The 16049-nt window shown below is 36.4% G+C and overlaps 1 protein-coding gene across 1 annotated transcript in view; it reads left to right on the top strand.

Annotated features, from left to right (window-relative positions):
* The first annotated feature begins 5745 nt into the window (after nucleotides 1-5745).
* The window catches only part of ANKFN1 (ankyrin repeat and fibronectin type III domain containing 1), a 54653-nt gene continuing 44349 nt past the window's right edge, over nucleotides 5746-16049 (top strand). The window contains exons 1-2 of the mRNA XM_032199815.1: nucleotides 5746-5946; nucleotides 11776-11986. Of these exons, the coding sequence (XP_032055706.1) occupies nucleotides 5761-5946; nucleotides 11776-11986 (397 nt within the window). The 5' untranslated portion in view covers nucleotides 5746-5760. The remainder of the gene's footprint in view (nucleotides 5947-11775; nucleotides 11987-16049) is intronic.

Raw genomic sequence — 16049 nt, 5'->3', positions numbered from 1 at the left:
CTGGACAGACTGTAGAACTGTGATTCTTTTTTTCCTTTTATTGATTTAACATAAAAGTAACTGCTTTAAGATGGCTGTGTTAATGCCTTTTTGATCATACTTTATGGCAAATTAATTACAATTGCAGTTTTGTTTACTCTGGCAGTAATTATTTGTTCTACTTGCATGCTGTGCTGCTGATCAATTTTAAGGGATGCAACAAGCTAAAAGCATACAGAAGTCATGGCATCTTTGATTACGGAGGCAAGAGCTTTAGATATTAGTCATTCCTATAGCTGCAGAGGTAAAACAGTATAGAGTTAAGGCACCAAATGTTCCAGATATTTTACCTGTGATACAACACTATTTGCTTTAAATACTATTTTGCTCTGAGAGCTTGTCAGTCATCTTGTACTTCAGTAATTGCTGCTAATACCAATTGCTAGCAATAATCGTTTCATTTCTGATCATTCATGCAGTATAAGGAAGAGGTTTACTCATTCTGCCCAGAGGCTGAACCAGCAGAGACAGCAAAGCCAATGTGATTCATTAAAGGAAGACACTGGACAATTACCACCAACTTGTTCATATTTTGCCTTGGATAGCCTAAGCTGGTAAGTCAAATTTATTTTTAACACATATATTGTTAACTATTAGTTCAAGAATAAAATTGTTTAATAAACATATTTAAGAATACGTATAGTGTTGAGTGTTTTCTTGTCTGTTGCTTTCCTAAGATCTAAAGGTAATTCTTTTACAGCTATGCTGTGCCCTTCTAGTTTATCTGTCTATACAGTGCAGCATGTTTGTGCCACATGAAACAGACAGTGATCTATAATTTAGACTTTTTTTCTCAACGATCTGATTTTAAAAGGACATGAATATTATGTCAGTACTTACCAATCAAAATAATGCTTTTACAAGGAGAACATATTAATATTTATTTTTGAATTTGACTTTTAAAACACTCTGCTGTTAGGGAATTAAGAGGTTACTTCAGTGCTTAGAAGTGGAAGCAGAAATCTGCTCACAATGATCAAGCTACCGTATGTGCAGCATGAAATGTGTGTAGGAAGACTTCTGTCATTGGTTTGGTGCATACTTTAACAGGGTGGTAGTTATGCAGATGAGACTGTGCTTTGGTGGTTATTTCCAGGATAGTACAGTAACTTTCCCCAGGAATGCAGGTTATTTATTCCTGGAAGCACTGCCATAAGTCCCCCTCCTCTTCCCCCTCTTTTTTTTTTTTTTTTTTTTTTTTTAATTTTTGGAAATGCAAGCTTCTGCTAATTTTATTAACAACCAGTTATAAGAGGAGCTGCTCCTCTTCTGTATAGTTCTGGCCTTTACTGAGAAACCTTGTAACATGCTTGTTGTAGTTCAGGACTTGCTATGAGAATGCTAGTGAGAACACATAGGGCTGCTCTGAACCATACTGAGATCTCCTTTCTCGGTTTCATTTTGACCTGTGCTAGGTATGTGCAGAGGTTTCCATCAATGAAAATCTCAAATGGGTTCATTCTGGACATCACCTGTTTCTAAACCGTTTGTCTGATGTACTGTAACAATATTAGTTGTCACAGTGATATATCCTCAGGTCAAGCATGTTTCACTGGCAGAATTTGTTATTTCAGTGGATGCATGTTTTTGGATTTCACCTGATTGGTGATGTAAAGACTGTGTCCTCACATAGGAGTGGGGAGGAGGGCAGGGGGGCATGAGTTACATAAAGGAGAATAAAGCTGCTTTTGCAAAATGGCATGCATCTATAACAATGAAATGCCAACATCCAGTTACATAATTCTGTTGCTTTTTATTATTATTTTGAAGTTGATATGTCTTTGTTTTCCTTATTTATTATTATGTATTTTATTCCTGATTCTACCCGATCTCATTTCACTTGCTCCCCCAGGAGTCATTTTTACAGCTTAATAAGACCATACTTAAAGAAAGTTTTCCAGAATATGCAGCTTACATTCACCTTTCCTTTTTTGTTGTTCCATACCTTGTGTGTGACTAGAAAGTACATGTATGTTAAGTATGATAATCTTCAGCAGTGTTTTGCATCTTGCTGTTTCAGTGGTCAAGAACGCAGTGCATTTGCCTTACGTTATGCCAGCTGTTGCTTTGTTTTTTTGTGTTTATACCATGCATTGCTTCAGGGTTCTGATGGTTAGCATACAAAAATGCATATTTGTATTTTTCAAGTCATTTCTGGTGCACTGATTCTGTAGTATTGTTGAATAGCTGCAGCTCCTACAGTGTTTATCTAGCTTCTCTATAGATCCACCTGCTCTTGACTGAAGAAACATTTTTAAAAAGATTTTAAAAGATTCAGTCCCCTTCTTACCTTTATGCTAATTTTAAGGAATTGCTTTGGCTCTGTACTCAGAAATGTTCACTGCATAATATGGAAACATTGTTACAGTCCTTGGAAGTCATTGTTCAGATGCTTAGTAACACTCTGTTGTTTTATTCTGAATGTATACATCCCGTGTCTTTGACCAGGTCATGGTGGGAAGGACTTTGCTAACCCCCAGAGATACTAATGTCTGGAGTCAAACTAAGGTTTGGTACAGTCAACGTGACCAGTAGTCCACACCATGGAGAAAAGTCCTGAGCAGACTTGGTATTAAACTGCTGCTAGGCTTTTCAGGGTTGGAGACATAGGCCAGAAGCCTAATGATACCTAAATTTATTTTGTTCCTGAGACTACAGTAACCTCCTACAGAACTGTAGCATGTTTAGAAGTTTCTTTTTACAGTATGCATGTTGAAATGGAACTGACCTGCAGACTGAGTTTTGAATGTGTACTGGGAGATGTGATTATCAAACCCTCAGATTTCTTGGAAAACTGTTCAAAGATTGAGAAGTGCTTTACTCTCTTAAGATAAATTTTCCTGATAAAAGAAAATGTTTCTGTCAAGGTGTTCCATGTAAATAAGTCTCTTCAGTGACTCTCTTCTCCACAAAAAAATTAGGGACTTGAAGTTGATAAGCATGTAGTTTGGTCAAGCAAGATGTAATAACCTAGGGTGACTAATAAAGGCATAAGCTGTGTTAGCTTTAATAACAGGTATTGTTGTTTGGTTTTAGTAATACCACAATAAGTATGAGAAGCCCTACTAAGCGGGTGAGCCTTATTTATTTAATGTAAACTTACTAAATGTCTACACAGCTTCTCAGTAAATTTCCATATTGGCCTGTGGGCTTAATGAAGCTTGTAACTTCTCCATAATGTAATATTATGCCATTCAGAGGTACCAAACTTGTTGCTTTTGGTGTAAAAAAATAAAATCCCAAAGCAAACAAAGTAGTGTATGCTGAGGTATGTTTGAATTAAGTATTGGATGGATCTACTTGGCTTTTTAGTCCATGTCCTGATGACATTTAGGTTTGCAAATTGTTCTCTCTCATACGCTCTCATAAGTGTGATAATTTGGTGTTCAGTATCTCCCCTCTTGGAATCAAATGGCTTTGGGAAATTGAAACTTTCTTTATAAACATACCTATAATATTAACTGGCCTGTTTTTGTATACAGTTTGGGACTGATTCTTGAGCATAGTTTATTGATGAAAAGGAGTCTTTGGTTGATGCTAGCTTCACCCAGGTGAAAACTAAGGTAAGAGGAGGATAAATTTATGTGGGATGATCTGTAGTTCTATATGCTAATAAAAAACTATGAGAGGGTTACTCTGAAAAATGCATTACTTTTTGGTAAATTGCTGAGTTTCTTAAAATGGTAATAGCATGGAATAGTCAAAGATGAAGATCCTTTGGTAATCTGCTATTTTTAAAGCTTTTAAAATAAATATCTGAAAATAAATTGTATTATTGAAGCTATTTTAAACAGACGCATGTAAATGAAATCTTTTGACCATTTTAAAACACATTTTATTCCATGTTTATACTTCCAACTTATTCCATTGATACATCTCTAAAACAAAAGGCTGCCTTCAAAGTTTGTCCAATACTGAAACTCAGCACTTACCAGCAACTTCCATGTGGTAAGGTCTGACGTACTTGGATTCCAGAACATGGTTCTAAATGATACTACTGCTCCTTGGAACATTTGTAAGTTGGTGATCTTAATTCTAGTGTTTTCTCTAGGTGACTTTAACAAGCACATTCTCATTACAGAGACATTGATCAAACATATTTCCCTGTGTTCCTTGGTTCCCACTAAGCCTTTCTGTCTAGTCTATGCAGTCTTATTGCTGGGGGCAGTGAATAAAAAGCTTCATATGAGGAGATGTCCTTGTAGTCACTGCAAACACATGTAATAAAATGCAGGATGAATTGAGTTGCTTGTGTGTGAGCCTCACTTACCTTTCCTCTATAAGCTTGGAGAAAGACAGTCCAAAATTATCCTAGTACTGCTGCTCCCTGAGTCCCAGAGAGCTTGTTTCTTACTATAACCATTTTTGCATATTAGTTTCATGAATGCAACTCACACAGCATTGCTGTCTTCTGATTGCACGCACTGTTATAATTTAGCAAAATTTTCTCATCACATATCATAAGTATGTTGGCTTGATCTCTCTCCAATGCCTCATGAGCTTGGAGAATATATGAGATTACTTGTCCTCAGATATGTTTACTCAGGATGTCTGCTTCACCACTATTTGCAAATGAGAAAGGAAAGTGTAGATGGCTTATGAGATCTGGGTGGTGTATTTAATCTTAGGAACCAATTCATGCCAAAGAGCACATCCAACAGCAGGGTGAGTATTTAGTAAAGAAAGCTTTTCTGATTGTAAATAATAATTAGACTCTAGTCCTGCTGTCTGGTTTGCTCACGTGCAGGCTGAGAGACTATAACAACAAAGTCACAGGGTTTGTATCATAGTACAAAGAATCTAAAGCTTATTTACAGGAAAAGATAGTTTGAAAGAGTAGCCAGGTTTACTATTAAGAAAAAATGGTGCATTTTTGTCACCTTTCTCACTTAGAGACATCCCTGAGGATGCAACTCAGTTCCTTCAGTATGGAACTGTAAACAGCAGCACTCAGGACCCCAGATTATTTTAACTGTAAAATATAGCATGTAAGGTCTTGGTTTGCAGTGCCCTGAACACCTTTTGGCCACGGTAGTTTAAAGTAAAAATCCATGTATTCCTCATAATGCCTATAACAGAACCTAAACAGTTTTTCTTTAATTTATTTGCTATAACTTAATGCGTTAGGAGTCCTAGTTACAGAGCAGGTTCTCCCCTGCCAAATGCCCCTCAAAACTCTAACAACAAAAAGCGGTCTCTGTAGCAAGGAACTCTCAGCCACCTGTCTTGCCCTGGTTGTGCTTGTGTCAACCTTAAGTCACTTGACGAGTTCAAAAATTCAGTAACCTGATGTATTCCCTTTTGGTTAGTTTGGTTTCATTCTGTCAAAATGCAGATTATGTACCAGTTATCCTAACATTACAGTAACATTTATAAAGCCTGTTTTCTGCATTACCAGAACTCACTCTGTCAAGAGTCCATTTCCATCATTAAATGAAACTCATTCTTACACAAATTAGGAAATACTTCTGCAGTGGTCTATTTTTCTATCCTTAATTCTGCCTTGCCATAGATATCCATGGGACTAATTCCTTAAAGAGCGAATTGCCATTGAAAATGCCTAGAAATATGCTTCCAAGTGTTCTAAAACTGTGTGTGAAAAGGATTTTTGCCACAAAAATCATGCAATGTGTTTCTGTGATACAGTTCTGATCAATGACTTTAGTGTAGCAAAACCTTGTTAAACAGCTGTTGTTTTCTTCTAGGAACTACTAGGTGAAAATGACACAGCAAATGCATAATTTAAGTCTCCTCCAGACTAAGAAGAACAGCATGCCGTCTTCTCCAAATGCTGCAAAGCGGTTGTATCGGAACCTGTCAGAGAAGCTGAAGGGTAGTCATACATCCTTTGACGAAGCATATTTTCGAGCTCGATCAGACCGGCTCAGTCTCCGTAAGACCTCAATGGTAATTACTTGATATTTACCAAATTAAGGTAGTTTCCTTCCTATTAATCTGTACATTTTTCCTCATCTTACTTTGCCGGTTCCCTGACTAGTGCTGTGCATTCTTCTCAAATTTAAAATTATGATCCTGTGTCTGACCTTCCTGAAGGCTGAAGAAAAACTGCCTTATGTTGGTGTTGCTTTATTTTAGGAGTAAAGACTTAGCATTAAGGTTGGTCACAGACTGTGATGGTGGTTGCTAGATAAGATAGTGAGAAAGATTACACAGGACCAGTATAGTCTGGGTCCTCTACGCTAGTGACAGAACAGAGCCAGGCACCCTAGTGCTGGTACAGGAAAACATGTAAGCACCTGCTGGTCTTAACATTCGATAATAGTCTTATTTATGCCAGTGCTGGTAAAATTATACAACGTATAGCACACAGATTTTAAACAATGGGATGTTCCTGAAATAATAACAGTACAAGCTCAGTGCACTTCAGAATCTTTTACGTTTGCTGGAGCAAGATGAACCTGCTGTTGATATTGCCATAACAAAATAAAGTCTCCTTTTCCATAAGTAGGAAGAACAGACACATCCTTCAATCTCTCCACTTATGAAGAGCAATGACCTTTGCATAGTAGCTAACAGCTGTACTCTTGTGGCAGTGTGTTTCCAGCCTTTAGTTTGGAGATCATTTGAATTTGGACCTCTATTTAAATGTGAACTGTGGGAAAAGATCTCTTAGGTCATCTTTTCTCACTACTATCCTTCTTGCCTTTTTCTTTTGAATTACAAGTTTGTCTGTAACTGAGTGAAATTTAAAAATAAACTAGTGCTGGGGACCATGCCAGAGCAGACTGACATCTAGACTGAATGAATGCCAGTCTGTTAACATATCTTCTGACCAGTGTTTCTCTAAATACACACTTCAAATTATGTATTCCTTCAAATATGGGATCTTCTGTCGTACTTAACTGATGAGAAATGACAAATGAGGATATCCCAAAGACTGAGGAGCAGCACACTGATGAGACTTGAATCCTCTGCTATCAACAGAGCTATATACTTACAGTCCCACTTCTCTCCCCTTTTCATTGCAGACCTCTCAGGCTGTGGAAGTGCCTATTCAATCAGTCATAATGAGAAGAATCAATTATGCGTTGCTTTTTTGATGGTAGTTTAATGGAATAGAGACTTCAGTTAACTTTTTCCTCTCAACCACTACACTGCTGTAGGAGTGACACAGCTTTTGTCACTGATGACCTACTGTGGGCACAGGCACCACCTGGTATAACCAGTCTGGGGTCTGAGCTGGTGTCTGCAACAGTCAGTGAATAGTTTCCCATTGAACTCAAAAGGCTTCGAAACCCATTCTGTCTATTCTGCCTGGTTTTTTTTTGTTTGTTTGTTTGTTTGTTTTTTACAGTTTTCCCTAGAAATAAATGGCAATGAAGCAATTAGTGAAGGGGTGGAAATATTCCAGGTTAGGTTGCTAGCTGTTGTATTTTCTAATCATTGAGTTTCTGTGGTACAGAGGCAAGTCAGTGACTAAAATCATGTCTCCAGACAAGTGAACAACATTTGTTAGCACTTGTTTTCTTTCAGCTTTGGCTAGTGAGGAGTTTTCTTTCCATTCTCTCTCACTGTGCAACACTTTCCATTCAGTAAATTGTTGTCTTGCTGCAGACATAGCAATGTTCCAAAATAGCTTTATTCTTGAACTCATGTTTATCAAAACAAGACTTTGCAGAAACTACTTTAACGTTTTTTCCAACTCCAGTAGCACATAGTAGACTTTTTCAGGCTAACCTAGAGCAAATATCTTGAAAGGGGTACTTCATTTTAATTAAGCTACATAAGATTGCATTTCTAAACACTCCAGCACTGAATCACTTACTGGAACATAGTTATTACTTACTGCAAAGCAATACTGTAGTTCTTTTCAGTATATACATTTGTGCACTAGTGTAACACCTAAATAAATTAATCACATAACACAGCTGTCTAGCTAATGATTAGAAGCTACAAGACTGAGTCAAGGAAAAAGAAATGTGAAAATTGTCCCTAAACTATACCTGATCGTTTTAAATGTGATTCAGTTTCACTTTGAGTTCAATGGTTTTGTCTTTTCAGAGCAGAATAAATTATTTAGTAGATGTAAATGAAGTCAGAATTTAGAAGATATTTTTAGTATTTGTGACAATATCAACTGGACTGAAATTGAGTACATGGGACTAAATACACTACATCTTACCCCTGGATTGTAAATGTCTGAAAAATGTTGCAATTTTAGAGTCTTATATATAGAATATGATCAGCTTTTTGCAGAAAACCATATAATCTTCAAATATGTTTTTGTTATCTATGTGAAAGCAAATAGTTGTGGAAAAGTGAGTGAGTACTGTAGAAGGTTTTCTAGGCTTGGAGAGCTGGGCTTGGTGCAGACTTCCAAATGGGGCAATTTACTAGCATGGCTGAAAATGTGGTAGATATTTTGCTGTCCCATGAGGATGTTTTTTGACTGAAATAAGTCTGTTACGGTTAGATGTGCGCTACTATGTGGACAAGGGATACATGAACGCCTAGTTAGAAACGTCATATCACAATTCCATGTTTTTACACTCTGAAGTCACTAGACGTGCCAACATATTTTAGACTATTGGTTGCGTCTGAATTGTTCATTTGGAAAACCTTATATTTGCAATTTTGTCTCAGAATTGTTTGCATTGGATGAAGTAGGTTATAAATGTCATGCTCTGTTTCTTTTTTAAATGAATGCAGCTTTTTCAATCAGATTTCTAATGAAATGAAGAAATAGAAATTCTCTTGTATCTTTGCATTTTTGGTGAAATGTTCTTGCCAATAGATTTGCTGGCAAGAGTATTTATAAGGAACTAACTTAAGCATGTGCTCAGATTTTGTTCAGCAAATTACTTAAGGAGAAAACTTCAGAAATACTTCAGTTATTTGGTTTGGCAATCAAGAATCTGAAGATGCATTCTTAAAGACATCTAGGCAGGTCTAAATCTTGACAAATAATCCAAAAATAACAAGTCAAATCGAAGTTTGGAAAATAATTTCACAGGAATCATTCAGATAGGAAAACTCTTCTGTTAAAGTATATGTAAATATTTGGAAAAGGACCAAATGCTTTTGTCAGCCATATCACTGAGTTAACTTCAGCTGCAATGCTGATTTTAGCTATGGTTTTATCATTATTATGTAACAGGGTTTTTTTGTTTTTTTATAATGCAAAAAAATTCTGATATAGTACAGGATTTGAGTTTCACGCAGAATTGGAATTAAAGCCACATAATGGTATTCAGCACTTACAGCAGTGTTCTACAAATGCTTACTCATTTAAACTTTATGCATAATCATAAGGTCAATTAAAAGAGGATGGCTATTCTGATTTCCAAAAGGGGAGAAATTGTGCATGTACCCACTGCCACAGAAGTGAATATTTGATCTGAGACGTACCTAGTTTCCTGTCCTGAACTCCCACCACAAGGCTGTCATTGATTAATATCATCAGTGCTACCTTTTTCTTCTACTCCCCAGCTGTTTGCCAGTGTTTCCTCAAATGAACTTAACTGATAGAAATGGGAACTAATGCAGTCATTCAGTTTACTTCAATCAATTCCCTTTGTAGTAAGCTATCTGTGAATTCACTCTTAAGTAAATTTTTCTATCTGTGATGAATTGCAAGAATAATATGATTTTGCTTGCTTTCTAATTGCATCAACATGGATATGCTTCTGAAGCATAATTCCCCCTTTATTTCATAATACAGCAGTATAGGAAAAGTTCCAAAATCAGTAAGAAAAGAATTTGAAATGGGTGTAAACTAAGATGAAATTAATGCTTTTTAGAAGGTAGATAAGATGAATATTTTTGGAGAATTGGTGGATATATTTTGCTTTTCTAATCATTAATATGAAAAAAGTCTTTCATTCACAGTTCTGTATCCATAATAATGAAATTTCAAAGGGCCAGAACTTTTTTTTTTTCCTTCTTCCAGAGTGAGTTACCTTTTCTATTTAATTGTTTAAAAGGTAGATTTCCAAGTCTGCACTAGTCTCCTTAGGTTCAGTTTATTGCCACAAAGTTCATTTCATCCTCAGATATTCCTCTAACGTAGATGTCTCATTTATCTATATTGAAAATTGGGGGTACGTCTTATTTATATTTACTTGTTCTGCAGATCCCTAATATTCAGCATATTAAAACTTTTTAGGTAACATCATTTTGCAATTTCTTACTGTGATATGAATACTTAACATGCAAAGCAGAAGACCAAAAGATTTCTGTCAGGCCTCAGACAAAGTGTTTAAGGACATTTTTAACTCAACAAGTTCCAAATTGTAGCTGTGGACTCAAGTTTTCAGAACCACTTGCAAACCATTAGTCTATGTGTTTCAGGAGAAAAGGAAAGATGTTACAGATCAGTGCTCTGTCAGAAAGTATTGTTTCACTGAAGGCAGAATTTAGGCAGGGGAATGCCAGATAAAATTGCATTAATTAAAAAAAAAAAAAAAAAAAAAAAAAGAAAGAAAGAAAGAAAAAAGAAAATTAGGTGTTTTGATATGGCTGAAATGTTAATGTCTAATCACAGCAGAAGATAGTTTCAATTCAGAGTTTAGTCGCATCATTAAAAAAAATATATATTATTGTATAAGGATTGTCACTGTGGTTCTTCCATTGTGGGTTTCAGAATACAGGAAACTAGCTTACATAATGTATCTGGATCACTTTGTCCCTTATGTATACATTTCTTTAGTGTGCCTGCTGGCACGATATGCCCACATAGATCTCAGTTCCTTTATGTGACCACATGCTGAGCCCTCCTTGCTTAGCTGGGCCTCTTGCTTCTACTAATTCATTCTTAAGAGAAAAAAAAGCCGCCACACTATTGGGTAATTATGGCAATGGGGAACTGGGAAGGAATTTAAAGAATCTTGGCAAATAACATGTCATTACTGTAGGCTCCAGAATGATGTTCTCATAACAGAAACCTGCAGGCCATGCTACCCTCCTGCACCTGCTTCTCCCCAGCTCATTTAAGAAATGATAGGTTTCTTTGTATTTACAGTTCTTTTATATACTTGTCATTGGTAAGGAAAAAGGTTCACTGGATCTCTCTGCTTCAGAGCTGCTGCCATGTATGTTCTTGATTTTGCTTTCCTTTATGCTTATGCTTACGTTCTCTGCTGATCAGACACACTTTTTCTGAACATGTTCACTGGATAGTTATTTCTACTTTATTTAAAGATGATGTATTTCAAAGCTTCTTCCATTTACAAGTTAAATGCAAAAACATAAGCACCTAGAAATGACTGAAGTGTTGGAGTGAACAGTACCTGTTAATAGCTTACACTGCACCTGTGCAAGTTTTTCTCCAGAATGACTTATTTGATTTGAATTTCGGTTACTTGAGTTTGTATACCCCAGATTTTAACTTTAAATTTAGAGATTGAAAAAATAAGTAGTCCAACACCTTGTCAAAATCATAGTCTTTCTTCCAGTTCCATATCAAAAACATACAATATTTCTTATATGGTTCAATTACAGGACAGGTATCTAAATAAGAGCAAGTTTGTTTTGGATTGGTTTGAATCTCGTCTTAATCTTCCTAGAGCCAAGAACCAAGTTTAAGTACACAACTCCAGAGGCAGAGCAAGTTCAGTTTTGTTGTAAACAACTTCCATATTTCTAGCTGAACCTAGGATGGGGCTGAAGGTTCAATATTTTATAATAATCTTTCAAAACTCAAATTTTCCCTATTTTTTAAAATAGTGACATTTGGAAAGTTCTACTGATTTTATTTTTATTTTTATTGGTACACAGAATTTCCAGTGCAATGAAGCTATGTTTGAGGCCGTAGAACAGCAAGATCTGGATGCTGTTCAGATTCTTCTTTATCAATATACACTGGAGGAACTGGACCTGAACACACCAAACAGTGAAGGACTAACTCCATTGGATATTGCCATTTTGACAAACAACGTCCCTATTGCTAGGACTCTTCTACACATTGGGGCAAAGGAAAGCCCACACTGTAAGTAAAGTACACATATTGAATTGGTTTAGATAATTGCCTGTAAGAGATTAGGTTTGCTATTGTTTTAGGAAATTAATCACATTACACACAAAATCTGACTGGCTTTATCATGAAGATAATCATACCAGCAATAGCACTACAGTGCTGGAGGACATCTGCAGAAATATCTCTTTGTTGAATGTGTGCAAAGCAGGCTGTTTTTGATACACCAACTGATCAATCAGGTTGAATTTATAACCTAATGAATGGAGGGGCAGCTGAGTTAATATCAATGCTGAGAAGAAATCTTTAAAAATACAGAAACTGGTACTGAGTGAGTGAGTGATACAAGATCATGGCATGAAAATGGAGATCGTCATCAAAAATGAAAGGATTATGGGTTATCTAGGCTGTGGTTTATTTTGATTATTTTGGTCTTGGTTATGCTGCCTTCAGGAGAATGATTGTGTTGAAATCTAACATTTCCATTACCTCAGATTCCTGCTCATAACTCCTCATCCCTATTCTTCAAATGGACTAAAATTGCAGTCAAATGAGACTTCAAAGTTCTACAGAACCAAAGAATATCTAAGCACAAAATAGGCCTTCACGCATTACTGGAATACCATTGTTGCTTATAACTACATATTGCAGTTATAGAACTGTCCTTTGTATTCCTTCATGGGCATTTTTATGCACGATTTGTGGGCTGGAGGGTGACTTACCAACCCAATTAATCAACCGTAAACCATGACACAAACTCTGACGCCTTACTTATGTCTAAAAATACACCAATGTATGCGAATTTGTTTCAAACTGTCAATGCCTATATTTAGGACATTCCCAGCAAGGCTATAATGAGACTGTGTTTGAGGGGTTCGGCCACTGCAGACTCTGCCATTAATTTGAAGTTAGTTAAATTAACAACATTTAGTGCTGGCATGTCAATCTCAGTGCTCCAGGAAATTGCACCTTGAGGCTACTAACATTGCCAGTTTTTTCACTGGAGTGTGTGTGTGTGCGTGTGTGTGTGTGCTGAGTTTTTTTGCCAGACCCTCAGTGTTGGTACACCTTTATTGCTTTTCTATGTCCACAGCACTTATATTATCATTTATTCTGGCCTCCTTTAACCTTCCCTGGAGATTTTTGCATAGTGTAGCTGCTCAGTGAAAAGAGTTTTTTAGCTTTATATTTATTTGTTTATTTTTCTGTCATGGTTCATGACTGAGGCTTTAAAAAAAAGTGTGACAGCATTTAGAGTACATGATTGACTGCTGAAGCAACATTCATTAACCATGACAAATCTAGAGGAAAACACAGTCTTGAGTGTTCTAAACAGCAGTAAAAAAGACTAAACTAATTTTTCATTGACCTCATCTGTAAATAAATGCAGTCTGATGGCGAGCAGGGGCAATCATAAATTAGTATTCATTTCCTGTAATTAATGCAAACATGCCTATGAACACAGAGAATATGAATACATAACCACCTCATTTCCATTTCAAAATATACCCACCAAATTTCCACTTCACTTATCTTGATTTTTAGCTTTTCTGATTGAAATAACGGTTGAAGTATTCTCAATAAAAAGCAAATGATTGTTAGTTGTTGTTTTTTTTTAATTATTAATTATTATTATTATTATTTTAATGATTTATGATTGCTACTTAAGAGAAAAATGCAAAAAGTTGTTTTCAGCACTCAAAACAAAGGTCTGGAGCAGCTTTGTATATGACTTTGTTCTTGTGAAAATGACAGTGGCCACTTTATTTTCTCTAGTCTTTCTGCTTTGCTTCTTCTATTTAACCAAACTTGTTAGAATTAAACCCATACTGTTTGTATGATGTCGGGCCTTCAAGAACATGATTCAGCACCTAGTAGGAGCATTTTCATTTCTCTGGTGAGTGAGTGGTGAGCAATTGAGAAAGACTTCTCCAGGCTGAGTAGGAGGGGGGATTTCAAGGTAAAATTCTGACTCACACCAGTTTTGGGACAGGACACAAGTATCTCTTAATCTGATTAAGTGATTGCATAGCACAAATACGAAGACCTTGGAGACTGCAAGGTAAAGAAATTCCCCATTGCAAGTGTACACTGAAAACTTCCTATAGAGAAATCTCTGGCATCAGTGACCAGTGACCCAGCTGAAATCCCATTATAGACTCAATGCTGTAGAAAAGAGGATCTGAAGGAGAGAGAGTTTCCAGCTGTATCACCTGGACTGCTGCCTGCAATAGGCAGAAGAGCAGATAAAGCAATAGAATGTAAAACTATAATCTTCATTTCCACATGGAACTCAGACTGTGTAAATCTTCACAAGAACCCAAAATCTCTTAAAGTAGGATCAGAAAATACAACATTTAAAATATTAATTTAGCAGGGAGGAGGAAAAACATTTGCTGTTGTTGAAGTCTACTGTTATCAAACTTTTCAGTTATCCTTATTCATCATATATGGCTAGTCTTATTCATGTGAACCTAAATATAAATAAGATTAAAATTTCCAGTGGCTGAACTGATGCATTTCCAAGACCTGACAATTGTCGATCAGAGAGGAACAGATACTCAGTGAGAACTTGAACCAATGCCAATTCACAATCACCTGAAGTTCTGGCACATAAAATCTCCTTTCTCAGTCCTGTTGTGCTATCAGATGTGTTGCATGCTTATTGTAGGCATGAAGCCAGGAAACCCCGTCACCTTTGGCCTCCCAGTAAACAGCAGTTTAGAGAATACCAGCAGATTCCAGTAAGCCTGGCCATATGTCTCTGATGTCCATATGAAGAATGATCAAACTTCAAGAAGGATGGCTACAAGCCAGCTTCTGAAAGCAAAGTCTAAGAAACAAACATTCTTCAAAAACAACCTTTCGGATGTCAGAGGTGTTGAGTAATTCTTTGCTCTCCTCCTGTGGTTTTAAAGATCCCATGGCACTTTTCACATTAATATGTAGCATTATACTTAGATCTGATAAAATTCAATTGTGATATTGTAATGAGACAGTGGGCAAAGTTAAAGCAAGAGAGGTTCAGACCGGATAAAACAAACACCTTTTTCACCATAAGGACAGTAAAGCAGTGGAACAGGTTGCCCAGAGGGGTTGTAAAGACTCTGTCCTAGGAAGTTTTCAAGACCAGAATGGGTAATGCCCTTAGTATCTTGGCCTGACCTTGTAGCTGGCCCTGTTTTGAACAAGAAGTTTGGTCTAGAGTGTTTTGATGTCAAAAGCCAGTCAGAGTTTTAGTCCCTTATATGGCACAGTTTGGTGTTTCCAGAAACTGTTACTGGTTGGCTTATGCAAGTAAATGATCAGTGCAGCCTGTGCAACACTGCTGCTGTTCCTTACAAGAACCTTCGGGAAACTAACAGCCTGCTTGTCCCTAGACAGCAACACCATACTATTGCTAAGAGTAGTGACTTGTGCCAGAGAAGAGTCTTGGATAAATAAATCTTTTAAATTAAAACTATTTCAGGATTCTTCTGCAAATTACCAGACACCAGAGAATAGTTATTTTCTGTGATTTCAGAATTCCTTCTTTTATACATTATATCCTGCATATTGAACATCAAATTAGTTGTTGCATTTCTTCTCAGATTAAGTAGCTTTACAAATCCTATTTTCTAATCTGTAAATAGATTTAAACAATTTCAGACTAAGAGCAATTCTGAAAATAGTGCTTGATTCATCACATTTCTCTATATAATCAAGGGGCTGGTTTAGGGCAGTTTTGTGGACTTGGGTTCAGATCAAACCTTTTTTGTTTTGTAATCAATATGATTGTCATTTTTACCTTTATATAGTACACGATAGTTCATACTGGCAATCTGGACTGCTAAATTTTGAATTAAAATTATTCTGAGCACTGGTGAATAACAATCTCCACATGTAAAACTGCTCGCTATCTGTCAAGTCTGTCAGAGGACTAATTAGATATTACATGGGCAAAACTGAGGCACAAGAAAAACCTGGAAAGAGAACCATTGTTTCCCAGCCACGGCCCTTAAGCATAAAATTCTCATTCTTAACTTTTCCAATTAGATCTCTTTTGTAGAGATTTATATATTGTATGTGTTTATCAATA

This window comes from Aythya fuligula, chromosome 18, assembly GCF_009819795.1.
Source record: "Aythya fuligula isolate bAytFul2 chromosome 18, bAytFul2.pri, whole genome shotgun sequence".
NCBI classification, from domain to species: domain Eukaryota; kingdom Metazoa; phylum Chordata; class Aves; order Anseriformes; family Anatidae; genus Aythya; species Aythya fuligula.
The sequence above is the reverse complement of the archived record's forward strand: the minus strand, read 5'-3'. Positions and strand labels throughout refer to the sequence as shown.